At 54.4% G+C, this 14,019-nt stretch overlaps 4 protein-coding genes across 5 annotated transcripts; 2 read left to right on the top strand and 2 right to left on the bottom strand.

The window, feature by feature from the left end:
* Positions 1–6: 6 nt before the first annotated feature.
* Positions 7–4,347, bottom strand: IUM83_07087 (DNA/RNA polymerase; the record flags this gene model as incomplete). The annotated part of the gene is made up of 4 exons (XM_067931350.1): positions 7–51; positions 120–273; positions 2,098–3,038; positions 4,096–4,347. The coding sequence occupies 4 exons, from the start codon at positions 4,345–4,347 to the stop codon at positions 7–9; spliced, it is 1,392 nt and encodes a 463-aa protein (XP_067780457.1).
* Positions 4,348–4,622: 275 nt separating this feature from the next.
* Positions 4,623–5,751, bottom strand: IUM83_07086 (Pol protein; the record flags this gene model as incomplete). Of its 2 annotated transcripts, none has more annotated exons than XM_067931348.1 (2): positions 4,623–4,842; positions 5,153–5,751. In XM_067931348.1, the coding sequence occupies 2 exons, from the start codon at positions 5,749–5,751 to the stop codon at positions 4,623–4,625; spliced, it is 819 nt and encodes a 272-aa protein (XP_067780458.1). The 2 variants fall into 2 exon arrangements, with proteins under 2 accessions (XP_067780458.1, XP_067780459.1); XM_067931349.1 differs by having other exon boundaries at positions 5,153–5,319.
* A 556-nt stretch (positions 5,752–6,307) lies between these two features.
* On the top strand, positions 6,308–6,615 carry IUM83_07085 (RxLR effector protein; the record flags this gene model as incomplete). Its single annotated transcript, XM_067931347.1, has 2 exons — positions 6,308–6,445; positions 6,514–6,615. The coding sequence occupies 2 exons, from the start codon at positions 6,308–6,310 to the stop codon at positions 6,613–6,615; spliced, it is 240 nt and encodes a 79-aa protein (XP_067780460.1).
* A 1,251-nt stretch (positions 6,616–7,866) lies between these two features.
* On the top strand, positions 7,867–8,193 carry IUM83_07084 (Kelch domain-containing protein 4; the record flags this gene model as incomplete). The annotated part of the gene is made up of 1 exon (XM_067931346.1): positions 7,867–8,193. The coding sequence occupies one exon, from the start codon at positions 7,867–7,869 to the stop codon at positions 8,191–8,193; it is 327 nt and encodes a 108-aa protein (XP_067780276.1).
* Between the last annotated feature and the right edge of the window lie 5,826 nt (positions 8,194–14,019).

Raw genomic sequence — 14,019 nt, 5'->3', positions numbered from 1 at the left:
TCGCTTTTAATAGAGGAGCGACTTTGATTTACTAACATTGTCTGATGAAAGCTGCTCGATCATCAGACAATGTTAGCAGCGTTATATGGTTACCTCAATTGGATTGATCAGTCACGTACCCAGATGCGGTAGCGCATGCTCTCCGGCCACTGGTCGTATTTCTTGACGCCCTGCATCAGGTAGGAGTGGAAAACGTGTTTCCCCACGTTCTGCTTGCCCAGGTCCGCCTTGAATACGCCATTAACCTGCATAGCCATCCCTTCGTTGTTACGACTGATAACACAAGGTGGAAACAGACCAAACAATAACGCACGCCTCCTTCTTCCAGGACCTCACGCCACGTCGCCTTATAAATGCTTTCGCCATGGTCCCAGCCCCCCTTTGGCAGAAGGAAGTCTTGCTTGGAGAGTTTGGAGCTCGAAATAAGGAGAATACCACCGCCTTCTTTTGCAGGCCCCGTGACTACAGCACATGCCATCAAGCGACCGCCATCTGCGGTATATCGTTGTGCGGCGCGGCCCACATTGGATGTCAAGGTTGGAGCGACCAGCATGCCAGGGAAATGTTCGATCTCTCGGCGCATTCCGTCAGGAGTTCTCTTGGTCACTTTGCCAAATAGAGCAACGTCTTTAAGCCTCTGCTCCTCAACTCAACCGGGAGGTGGATCCCGGCGGATCATTTCCCCCTCCTCTGTGGAGTGATTTAGTTAGTCGTATCGCGTTGATGTTGGCGACGACCAGCAGTCCTGCGGCGCGGCAGTCGTGGCACATCAGTTGAGCTGGAGGTGGGCCTGGCAAGCGCGGTCGCCATATCAGAGCGCAGCTTATCGTGGGGCGCAGCGTCGAGGAATGCTTGGAAAAGCTGGGGGACGTCCTGCTTGATACTGTCCGCGGGCTCCCATGAACTCTCGACGTCGTCCAGCCCATACCATTTCACAAAGATCTCATAGCGGTGTGAGTCAGGACTCAACCGACATTCACGGAGCGCTTCAACAAGGTGACCACCTTCACCATATATCGCCTGCTCTTGTAATTCGTCGACCTGTCCACGACGCGCGTCGCGATACAGTTGTAGCCGGGAGGCGTGACGAACGGACATTTCGAACGGCTGTACAATATCCTGAACCTCGAACGTGAAGTCATTTAGCGCGCGAACGATTCGTTTGGGGCCTCGCCACACAAGCGCCAGCTTATTGCCGCTTCGACCAGTGGCTGTCGCAGCGAGGACAAAATCACCCTCGCTGAACTTCTGCAACTTGACACCTTGTCTACGCGCGTGCCGCTCGCGTGCTGCACGGCGTCTCTTCTCACTCGCATTCACCATCTCCGCGTGGAGTCCGTCCAACGCCACGCGTACACTGTCCAAATGTTCTTGGATCTCCTGTGCAACCCAGTGGATAGTGGCCTCCTCCGGATCGCGGGGTGCAGGATGCTTGTCAATTGCGTACCCCCGGGCAGTGCAGTAAATGCGGTGAGCGGGGATTTTCCTCCCAGTCGGTCAGCTGGCATGGTGTTGAGTGCTGCTTGCACGACCGGCAGCAGAGCGGGCCAGTCGCGAATGGCCAGTCTGCGTTCACTGAGGAGTGCCTTCATACACTTCAGAACCTCCCGATTGACGACCTCGACGGTCCCATTAGCCCAAGGCGTGTAGGCCGTCACGAAGTGGTGTTGTGCGCCAAGAGCGCGATGCAATCGTTCCACAATCTGATTTCTGAAGTGCGCCCCTTGATCCGACACCCATTGGTGAACCACGCCAAACCGTTTAAACCAGTCAATCAGAGCCTGGTAGGCGGTGTCGGCCGTGGCTTGGAGACCGCTCATCCCATCTTTAAGCACCAGCACATACTTTACTCCACCGTCACCCTCCACCATACTGAGGTAATCGAAGTGAAGTATTTCATTGGGCTTCGTAGCCACCAGAGTTTCACCAAACGGGCGAGGGATACGGCCGCTCGCAGTCGCCATACAATGTAGACATTCACCAACAAACGCGGCAACGTCGACCGCAAGCGTCTTCCAATAGAATACAGCCTCGAGAGCGCGCTGAGTGGTCTGTGCACCCCGATGTCCGCTTGCTCCGGCATGTGCGATCACGCACAGGCGCTGCCGCAAATCTTCTGCGTCGGCTGGGATCCAGACTTGTCCAGACGGCATGACCATGAGCTCGCGTTCGCCAGTCTGCTGGGCCCCTTCGAGGTCTTGACCAGCTTCACGTGCCGCGTCCTGGACTGCTTTAATTTCCGTCTCCGACGGCCAGACAAACTCGGGGTCCTCGAGAGGGGATACGCGTTCTACGACAGCTAGCCGGGCGACTCTAGTCGCTTCGTGTTCATCTTCGCGTACTTGGCCCGCACCCCAACGACTCAGCAAGTCGCCCCAGACGTTGACTTCGCCAGGGACATGCTCAATAATGTACTGGAAGGACATTAATGAGAGCGCCCAGCGCTGTAATTTGTCGGCTTGATATCGGGCCATGGTTCCATCAGTGGCGTATGGGTTGAAAATGTAGACGAGATTCCGGTGGTCGGTATATAGTCGGAAACCCCGAGGTCGAAGCAGCAGGTATTCCAGACGTCTAGTGGCCTCGACAATTGCGTAGGCTTCTTTCTCAATCGTCGACCAGCGACTTGCCGCACCAACAAACCGTCCGCTTAGAAACGCTAAAGGACGATGGTCCTGCTCGGCCAACGGTCGTTGGGCTTCACCAGCAGGGAGTTGAGTGACAGCGGCGCCCCAGAAGTCCTGGCTCGCGTCGGTGTAAAGACACACGTCCATTGTCGGATTGGGATGTGCTAGAGGCACCATTTTCAGCAGTGCTGTGCGAGCAGCTTCAAAGCTGGCGACCTCTGCGTCGCCCCAATTCACGTCTTCTAGTCGCACCTTCGACAACTGATTTTTCTTACGAGAGCCAACAACTTGAGCGGCACGGTCCAATGCTTCATACAGAGCCGCAGAAATGCGCGAATACTCGGGAAGGCTTTGCCGCATCCAGTTGGCGGCGCAGACAAATTGCTGCAGTTCTCCAGCAGTACGTGGCCGCTGCATATCAACCAGACCTTGGACACGCTTCGGACAATGCGTGACCCCATCGGCGGATATGATCCGGCCACACCACTTCACTTTCGTAGAGAAAAATGTGCACTTCTTCGCATGTAACTTCAACCCGTACTGCTCACATCGCGCAAGCACTTGGTCGAGCACATCCAACAAGGCTTCTTCGGTCTCAGCAAAGCCGAGTATATCATCTAACCAGGCTAGCATACAATGCCCCAGTAAATCTCCGAAAATCTCTTCGACGACACCCTGGCAGTACGCGACGGCGTCCGTGGCACCCATCGGCACCCGTGTCGGGGTATAAATTCCACGATGGGTCACAAAGAGTACAGTTCCTGGGAGTCCGGGTGCAGGGGCAACTGCCAGTAGCCCCTGAACCAGTCGAGCACGAAGAAGAATCTTGCTCCCTCGAGTTCGCCGATCACTACATCGAGCACAGGCATCGGCCAGGGCATCGGCTCCGTCTTCTCGTTCACACTTCTCGTGTCGATGGTCATGCGCGGATCAGCAGTTGGGTCACTGTCTTGTTCTTTCTTTCGCACGATCCTAGGCGCTGAGGCCCACCGGCTTCGATGGTTTTTGTACACTAGGCCATGATCGAGCAAGGCACGCGTGTGCCGGTCGAGAAACTCTCGATCCGTGGGCGAATAGCGACGAGGCTGAGCTCGGACTGGCTTCGCACCAGCTTTTAGATGGACTTGCATCGGTGCAACTCGCACTGGCGGGTCATTGCCGAAATCCACACGAAACGAGTCGGCCCGTACGTGTAAAATCGTGGTTAGTCTTGCTTGACCGTCGAGCGTCAAGCCCATTTCCTTAGCGATCTCGACTTTCTTCTCAAGATATTGGATGACCTCGGTCAAATTCGTGGGATGCATCGTTGGCGTAGCTGTCCGCGTCTCATGTCGCTCCACCGCGTCCTCTTCGTCGGGGGCATCGGCGGCTCTGCGTACAGGCGACGCATCCCTGGCGTCTCGGCTGGCGCCGCTCCAGGCTCGAGGTTATCCGACTGGGCTACACCGAGCTCCCAATCTGGGCGTACCTTCCTAGCCTCCACTAATAGCTTGTCGGTGGAGTACCCGAGGAGTCTCATGATGGGTCGGCCGACAATAACCTCCATGCTGCCGTTGTCTTCTTCCACATAGAAAGATAGGTTCCGGAGCATCAACGGCCCAGCTGACGTTGTCAAAACAACCTCGTCGAAAGTGACAATGCGGGTCACGTTGATCTTCTCCTTGCCCACAGGCGATAATGTGATGCCCGCGACCGGGTTTACGCGCAGCACTTTTCCCATCTGCGTCAGCGCTTCCAGAACACCCCGCGCTACCAGCGAAGTGTCCGCTCCTGTGTCCAGCATTAGCGCTGTAACCGCGATTCCGTCAATTGCCGCCGCGACTGATCCGTGATCGTCCGACTTGAGACGTTTACTGGTATCCACAATATCAAACTTGCGAACACTCTCCGATCGTCGAGCTTCACGACGCTCGCGCAGTTCTCTTAGCAGGCGGGTGGCTTCTTCGGGTGTGCAGCGCGGACACTCGCGAACTTGGTGATCAGTCGACTGGCATTTCAGGCAAGAACCTCTCGCTGGTCGCCGGTCACCCGACGATGTCGAGGGCGTCCCGCTAGTGTCGCCAGTCGCCGCAGCTGGAGCCATGGCGCCTTCCTGTCCGCCACGGCCACCTCCGTATCCACGCCCTCGTCCACCGCGTCCTCGACGACCAGACTGCTGACCTCGGCCACCAGCTCCTCCGCGGTCGCCACCGCTGTCACGCCCCGTCGAAGGGGTCTGAGTTGTAGCCCCAGACGGTGCAATATGCTCCCACGTCATAAACTCGCGCAGCAGCTGGGTCACCCACGTGCAAAATGGCACTACCTCGTTCTTATACTTCTTGTTCTGATGTAGCGTGAGCTTCGTTGCGACCACGGCTTTGAAGCGCGGAGGAGCCAGTGCATCAGCGAGGTACTTGACCAGCCGACGCTGCTCATGTTCAAAGGCGGTGTCGGTCAGATTAAACTTGTCCAGTATGCCTTCTAAGTCAGCTTGAAGGTTCATCATCCTGCTCTCCGGCTCCGGCCAGATTATCTTCATCTCCAACTTTTTCATTGCGACATCCACCGCCGCATAGTCAACAAGAGAGGGGACCTTGGCTTGCATGAAATAGTCCACCCACTGCTGCTCCGAGATCAGGTTCGGCGCCGTGTTGAACTCGTAGCGTGCTATCATTCTCTTGGTCTTCGACTCAATACAAGCCGCCACAGGCATAGCGAATGCTCCGCTGTAGGGCGTCTGCAGGGCGTTCACCGCCGCTAAGTAGGTCTCGTACTTCTGCATGAAGTCCCGTCGATCCTGCATCGTGCGACCAGCAAACCTTGGGGGCTGCGGTAGCGCAGGCGCAGCAGCCACGCGCTGCGATGTCGGTCTCGTCTCGGCCTGGGGACTCGCTGTCGGCATCTCCACGTCCTCGTCTCCGCCACCAACCGTGTCGAAAGGGTTTGGGATCTGGATAATCAGTCCCGGGGACCCAGGGACTGGTGACGCCGCACTCTCAAGTTGCATCGCGGCCGTACGTGCCGCGAGCTCCTCAACGGTATCATCGCCGTTCTCGTGTGCGCCAGGGCGTTCTGCTGGCGCGGCTGCGTCGCCGGCGCGGTCTCCAGCGCCGTCGCCGCCGTGATTGTCGTCGTCGTACTCCATCGTATCACGCGCTAGAGCTTGCGCGGAGTCGGATTTTCTTGGAACTCTAGTCGGTACTAAAGTTAACTTTGTTCGCACGTGGCCCTCTGCCGGGCCGCCGTGCACTGAAGTCCCTTGCTCACTGCAGAGCAAATCTTAAACTGAATTCGGTTAGCGGTCTCTCTGGCTAGGCTAGGCTGCGTATTTGTTTCGTCAACGTCCTTCTGGTTGAACTACCGTTGAACTACAGCCGGGAGGTGGATCCCGGCGGATCACCTGGCATGCTGGTCGCTCCAACCTTGACATCCAATGTGGGCCGCGCCGCACAACGATATACCGCAGATGGCGGTCGCTTGATGGCATGTGCTGTAGTCACGGGGCCTGCAAAAGAAGGCGGTGGTATTCTCCTTATTTCGAGCTCCAAACTCTCCAAGCAAGACTTCCTTCTGCCAAAGGGGGGCTGGGACCATGGCGAAAGCATTTATAAGGCGACGTGGCGTGAGGTCCTGGAAGAAGGAGGCGTGCGTTATTGTTTGGTCTGTTTCCACCTTGTGTTATCAGTCGTAACAACGAAGGGATGGCTATGCAGGTTAATGGCGTATTCAAGGCGGACCTGGGCAAGCAGAACGTGGGGAAACACGTTTTCCACTCCTACCTGATGCAGGGCGTCAAGAAATACGACCAGTGGCCGGAGAGCATGCGCTACCGCATCTGGGTACGTGACTGATCAATCCAATTGAGGTAACCATATAACGCTGCTAACATTGTCTGATGATCGAGCAGCTTTCCTGGGACGACGCGATCACGTTGCTCAAAGCCAAAAATCACCCAGAGATGGCGGAGATCGTGATGCGAGCGCGCGAGGCTGCTGCTAGAGGGCGCTAGTCCACTTGCTTACATCGCTTTTAATAGAGGAGCGACTTTGATTTTCGGAGGAAGAAAAAAGGCTGGCCCTTCAGCCCATCTTTGCAAACAGGGTTAGGGAATGGAGTATACTGAAAACAAGTTTAAAAATCCCAAACATGGTGGAACATGTCCAAACATGTTTGGCTTGTAAGTTGGTGTCATCGTCTCTAAATCTGCTACAAATCCTATGGGTCAAGGTGAACTACTGGTGCCAAACGTAGATCTATCGGTCGCTAAAGCCCGCTTAAGACCGACTCAGCCTCGAGCAGGGATTCGTAGCACCAACCAGGACCATGGGACTGACTCTGCGGGTTGTTCGTGGCTCTCAAGGCCGTTCTTAACGGAGCGGTAAGCTGGGTGTGCGGTGTGCGTAGAGAGTACCACTCTGCGCGTCGTCGTTAAGAATGACGGAGTGTAGGGCGGTAGGCCGCTGTACCTGTGTCCGTGAAATTGTCTCATTCACAAAACGCCCCGAACCCCCTGTGGCAGATACTACGTATGTTCCCTCAGCTAGTCGATACGGACGACGAGGAATGGAGCAGTTCGTCCAGTGATGAGGAGATGAATGACATTGTCGTGTGTGTCGCTGCAGCGACGGAGGCGCTTGCCATTAGAGAAGATTATTCAGAGGAGCTCGCGCTGGGCTAGACAATGGTGCGCAGCAACCCTCGAGGGCGTTCCATTTGGATGGAGAGTCTGAATCTGGGCAGCCTACCACAGACAGCGCACACACACCCTCGTGGTGTGCGTAGGGAGCCTACCGATCCGTGATCGAAAATTCCCTCGAGGTAGTCCCGACTGCTGCACAGAGCCGGTGCGCAGCCTACCCGGGCCTACCGAGCCTACCGCACACCCGCTCCGTTAAGAACGGCCCTCAAATGCCACGGGGGTCGATTTAGCTTCAGCGTTCCTGCTAGATTTGAGAGTCGTTTCACCCCCTCCGCCTGAAACGTGGGCTGTACATATTCCGAAGAAAAAGGCCGTTGTTACAGCCCATGTCTGTTAAAAGGGTTAGGGAACGGAACACACTGAAAATTAAGTAAACAATAGAGAGTTTTTGAAGTTTTCCTTTCCCATTCCCAGATAGTCTCTCAGGTGTGGCTATGGGAGATCAAAACTACTTTTCGCGGTTTCCCAGTCCCAGCAAATCACCTTATTAAATAGCATGTCATGCTTTATAGAAGGCTCAAGCTGAGCTCCTTGCTTCCAGTCACTCCTGAACAAGTGAAGATGACGGCGGACGAGATTCTTCTGCTGTGCGCTCTACTCGAGGACACAGGATGCAGTGACGCCATGGTTCTTATGGTTGCAGCTCTCTATCGCCCGCCCGTCGAGCGCCCTGTCGTGCCTAACATCCGCTTCTGCATCACTGCTACGACGGATGTGGACGCCGAGTTCGACTTTCGTTTCGACGTGGCGGGCATATTGCAGCTGTCTTCGCTGTTCGAGCTGCCCGAGTGGGTGATGACGAAGCATCGTGACTGTGTGCATAAGACGGAAGCTCTCTGCATTCTACTGCACCGCCTCAGCTACCTCCTCCGCCACGCCAGACAGTAGCTCCGCCTCCTTCATCGCCTCTCGGTGAGTTTGAACAAGCTGGTTCATGCGTGACTGTGCGTTCTTGCCACTTAGCTTACTGCGCGAAAAGGCCGGCGAGGCTACGAGCGTTGCAGCAAGACTGTCCCAGTGCTGCATGACCTTGCCCCGTGGCTTAGCAAAAGGCCGGTTAAGCAGCACTTGGCGAAGCAGAGCGACATCGTCTTCTTCGCTGTAGTTCTTACGGCGTGGTGGGGCTGTCGAGCGAGGTGGCTCGGTGGCAGGCTTCGAAGCCACAGTCGTTGCAGCCATGAGGTCGTGTGGGAGGCGGCAACTCTGGGAATGGGAAGGCTCCCACAGATTTCCGAATTCTGTGGGTGGCGGAGGGGGTTTCCCATATAGGTGCCCTTTTTGTGTTTACTTTGCTGTGGGAATGGCAATGGGAGCCGCAGCGAAAACTCTCTAATACTCCGAGGATTTTCCATAATCCAGTAGGTATTATAATATATGTAGTATTGTGGTTTGCAGATATTTTGTCGCTCGGATTTAGGGCTTAGATCGATCTCTGAGATAAAATAATTCGAAGACATCAAAATGCGAGACGGTAAATCGACCTCCAGGCGTAGGTAAGTCGCACCACTTCTTCCTACTTAACGTAACGGGCGCATCGTTGGTTCTCAGGACACCGAGGTAACGTCGCCGGCAACTGCTGCTCCGGTACGGCTCTGTTGGACGTGTTTAACGGCTCGTTAGCTTCGTCTGTGAGTGCACTAGCGGCTCCTGTATCGATGGGCTTTCCGCTTGTCTGTCGCGCGAGCTGCACCCCGCCATGTAAGACCGCATGTCGATTCTACGCTACCATACTGAAACCTAGTGTGTCTCCGGTCTAATACTTATCTGTTGAACGTGTTTGATAGCTCGTTAGCTTCGTCTGTGAGTGCACTAGCGGCTCCTGATTCTTACAATGAGCCCACCACGTGGTGGTGATTTGCCATTCGACAAGCAACTTCGAGGCTCGGTGACGTTCAGGACTGGCCAGCGCTCATCAGGCCTGCGTAACGGAATCGTGAAGTCGTTCAAGTTTGTGGCCGATGCAGGCTACTCAGTGGCCTGGGCTCAAATGTTTCGCTTCCTCTCAGGTCAGGAGTTTGATGCTGAAGTTGACGTGATCGAAGACAGGAAGGTATTCATGAAAGTCACTAAGAACGCCCGCCAGCAAGACTTCAAGGAGGTCTCCGTATCCAACTTCTGGGAGCTGCTAAAGCATCGTTGGGCCTACATCTCCGAAGCTGATATTCTAACGATGTCATCGAGTGAACTTCCAACTTATGAGCAGTTCACTTTCGAATTTTTGTTTATCTTGCCGCAGCTCGACGAGTGGCGGAAGGCAGTCGGCGAGCGACAGCGTGAGTGCACGAGCGGCTCCTGCGACACTGGGCTTTCTGCTGTGAGTGCACGAGCGGCTCTTGCAACACTGGTCTTTCCGCTTCTCTGTGGCGCGAGAAGCTCCCCGCCATGTAAGACCACATGTTGATACTACGCTACCATTTTACTTTAGGAAAAGCGTTTCGTATGAACTGCTGTAGCTCCTCTAAATAAAATGTAGGGTGGGCTTGCACGTACTTTCGGACACGGGTAACCACGGCACTCGGCCAACGCGACGAGCGGTTAGGTCGATCTCCTTCATCAACCACACCATCGGTCAAAACCAACTTGTACCAACGTTGCAGTGTTCGCACGTTAGGCCCAAATAAATCGCTAACATACTGCATACAGATTTCACACACATGCATAAGAAAAACAGCTGGTCAACGGTAGTCGGGAGAGTGCATGCTGCACGATGAAGGTTTTCGGAAACTGCGGTGCTTCGACAGATCGGCAGCGCGATCTGCTGACCACTCGTCAAGTGTCCAGATGTACGTGTCCAATTGCATATTTTATATATATAAAGCGCGGCATTATAATCCTTACACAGCCATCGCGATTTAAATAAATCGGCCCGAATTGCGTTTTTGGATCGGCAATTCGACCACAGATAGCGTAAATCGATATCGATATCGAGGCTGGCGATTATAACTTGGAGGATTTAATGGCCATCTGTTTTTATATCGGGCGCCAGATATTATAACTCGGGCAAATCACTAGGTAAAAACAACAAACGCATTGCAAAGTATAATATTAATACATGTAAATACCAGAGCACGCAATCGGGTACCCGAACATGGATAAATGCTTACCCGTATTCTCGTAGTACTAGATGATATTCTCGTAGTAAGATCTAATAGCGATCTCATCGATCAATTAAAGGTGAACTCACAATATATTGCACGCTTTGTTAGAATGGCTCTATTTGTAGTAATATACTCATATTATAATGGACCGGGTAAGGTCGGCTACCCGAACTGCGCTTTCGGGCGGTTGCGGGTACCCGAGGTGAACCAAGAGATGCGATCGGGCGGGGCATGTAGTGGGTCTAACTTGACTCACTGCTTTAGCTTACACGTTGCGCAACGTGTATGAGGAAGCGTAAGTACTTAGTAATTACTTAGGTTAATTATATTTGAATACACAAATATAAGTTAAGTAACAAAAGGACTCCAAGTGACTTAGATTAGGTAAAATGAGAACTGTATTGTTCGTAAATTGATCTTCCTCTAAAAATCTGCTAAAACTGTTTATCATCTATGAAAGGGTTGGCAGCGGCTGGCTGTCAGAGCCCCGCTAATATGCATGTCTCTGATTGGTAGAAAGATGCTGCTTTCTACCAATAGGATCTTTTGGGTATGTGTGGACCACTCACTGTGGTGGTCCACTTCAATGTATCCATCGGTGTGTCTTACACCAATGTGAGGAAGTATCCAAAACGTTTAACAGATAACCTATCTGTTAAATTCACAAGTGGCTTGCAGCCACTTGTACGTGTAACCCCGTTACACCATCCCCCACTTAAGGTTAGACGCGCGGGGTCCCCGCACGTCAATCTTTTGGAATTGACCATTCGTCAATTCTCCGCGTTTGGAGAAGAAACTCGCGCTCATTAAACGATGAGCGCGCCTCAGAAGAAGTCCGCAAAGTCGGTGGGGAGTCATCTCTCCATCAACGACTACTTCGAACGCCAGAAGGCGAAGTACGGCGACGTCGTCGACTTCGACGACGACGATGAAGACATGGAGGGCGAGGAGGACTCGCCCTCAAAGCGCAAATACTCAGTGTCGAGCGAATCGCTCGACCCTCACGCCAAGAACGTTCGCCCGCGTGAAGGGGACGAATCGGACGCTTCGAGTTCGAAGCGTTCGCGTACTGAGAGTGATACCCCACTCGCTTCAGCTGGTGCTCTCAGTACTCCGCGCGCTGCAGGCGCAGCGCGCGATCCATGGATGCCGTCCGCGTCCGAGATCGCGGACCGGTTTGGGAACTCGGTACCTCCGAATGAGGTGCCGCAGTACGTATGCAGCGCCATCAAAGATGACGCTGTGGCTGCCGAGCTGCACTTTGATGCGGAAACGCATCAAAGGCGCGATTACTACATCGGACTCTTTCATGAGCTCCGATGGTTTCAAAGCAAGAAGACCTCTTCTCGCAGCAAAGTGCCCGAATGGCAGGCACTTTGTCAAAGCTGGAACGCCTTTGTTGAGAACTTCATCAAGAGGCCGAGTGCTTACCGTGATCGGATTAAGCAAGCGCGTGATCGCTTCGAGATGTACTCGAAGCGTGGAAAGCTGGAGCAACTTCATGTTGCTGCTGAGGAGGCAAATGTGCCGTGCGCTGTGCCCGAGGGCTTTCAGTGCACGAAGTGCTTTCCAGGCGCGGTCCGCTTGAGCGACCACGACCTGAACGGGTACACGTCGTTCCGTGTGCCCGAGAGTCTCAAAGAGCTCCGTGCTAAGTTCTTAGCACGTGAGGGTTCGGGCGCTAGCGATGATCGCAGCGCTCGTGTTACTTCCGCTGCGCCAGCGCGTACTGCTCTTCGTACGCCCTCACCATTTCCGGAACGTCCTCCAGCAAGACGTTCCGCGGCTCCCATGTATCTCGATGGGGAGGAAATCCTCTCCAACGAATACGAAAACGAGCCCCTTGAGGGTTCGTTTTCGGGATACTATGGTCAACAATCCAGCGGGTTGAGCCGCGGGCGTCACGGATCGGCGGTGGCGGGGGTGGGAACACGCCCCGGGTATGATCAGCCCCGGGCTGATCAGTATGCGCCTCTCCACGACCGGGTGACCGTCGTGGAGCGTCTGCAGGGCGCTGAGTTCGCCGCCCTAAAACAGGAGCTGGCGAACCAGAAGGCTCAGGTCGCGGCGGTCTCGCAGCCCGCCTCGAATTTCCAGGTCGAGTTGGGGACCCGGATGAAGGAGTTGCTCCAGCGCGTCCGCGCGCTGGAGGAGAGGCAGCTCGTCGCCGAGGTCAAGGCTTCCGCTTCTGCCTCCGCTCCTGCCGAGTCTTCGGGTCAGCCAAGCTAGGTGGCTCGTACTGCAGGTACGGCTTCAGCCGTCCGACGTAAAAGGTCGGATGGAGGCGCATGCTAGACGGTATGTCTAGCGTGTAAGCGTTGCCGTGCCGTGCCAACACATTGAACGGCCCGATGGAGTGCAGAGCAAGCTTACTTGCTCCGAAATCCGAAACTGCATGTTTAAGCAGGTATTGAGTAGCTAACAAAACCAATGAACTAACTTTGAATTCATTTGTGTTGCCCCCTGCCCACATTGTCTGCGTTTAGCTTCTATTGATCAACAGAAGCTGCTATTGCATCTTGGACAAACCGAATTACTGCTTGTCTTTTGGTGAGGAAGTTGATTGCATCCGAGCTGAAGTCATTCAGCTCGTTCTCCGCTAGAGGCTCGGGCTCTGCGTGGTTCGTGTTCCTTGTGGAGTCTATGACGTGCACAGACTCGTTCGCCTTGTCTTTGTTGCTTGCGAAGCCTGCGTCTTGCACAGACTCGTGTTTCTTCCGCTAGGTAATGTCTACGCAGGGCGCAGACTTTTGCGTCTTGTTTCTCGTTATTGCAGCTGACACTGTGCAAGTGTCAGCGGTTTTCTGCGGTTGCTGTATTGCAGTCGTAGATCTCCCCCACTTAAAGTGGGAGACATCACTCCGAGTAAACTCGGTAGACGTGGATGCCGCATGGCATTCACGTAGAACGGTGTATGCCCGGTCGAGGCATGCACTGAGTTGTTGATGGCAAACTCTGCCATCGATAAGCACTCGCTCCAGTATTGGAACGAGTGAGCGTAGCTCTTCAAAATGTCAACGAGCACGCGATTCACGCGCTCGGTTTATCCGTCCGTCTGCGGATGATCCGCAGTCGACATGGAAAGCTGGCTCCCAAGAAGTGTAAACACTTCTTGCCACAGGTGCGCTGTGAAGCGCGGGTCTCTGTCCGACACGATGTCGGTCGGCATGCCATGGTGTTTAAACACCATGTCAACGAACAGACGGGCCGTCTGCTTCGCGGTTACCTCTGCTGGCACCGCAGCAAGATGTACCATCTTGCTGAAACGGTCTACAAAGACCACAACACCGGTGTTCCCTCCGCTATCCGGGGGAAGACCAACGATGAAGTCCAAAGACATGGACTTCCAACACTCCGACGGAGTCGGTAGTGATTGCAAAGGAGCCTGCGCGAATGGCACAGGCTTTACGCGTTGGCATACCTCGCAAGCACGGATGTACTTGCGCACCCACTTATACTGGTGGTGCCAGTAGAAGTCGCGCGTGAGAAGGACGCATGTCTTCTTACGTCCGAGATGTCCCGCAGTCGGGGCATCATGATACTCATACATGATCCTGAGTCGCAGGTCATGATCGTTCGGCACGACAACGCGATCCGCGTTGTCGTCGACTGCATT

This window comes from Phytophthora cinnamomi (genome assembly GCF_018691715.1).
Source record: "Phytophthora cinnamomi strain GKB4 chromosome Unknown Contig127, whole genome shotgun sequence".
NCBI lineage: Eukaryota > Oomycota > Peronosporomycetes > Peronosporales > Peronosporaceae > Phytophthora > Phytophthora cinnamomi.
The sequence above is the reverse complement of the archived record's forward strand: the minus strand, read 5'-3'. Positions and strand labels throughout refer to the sequence as shown.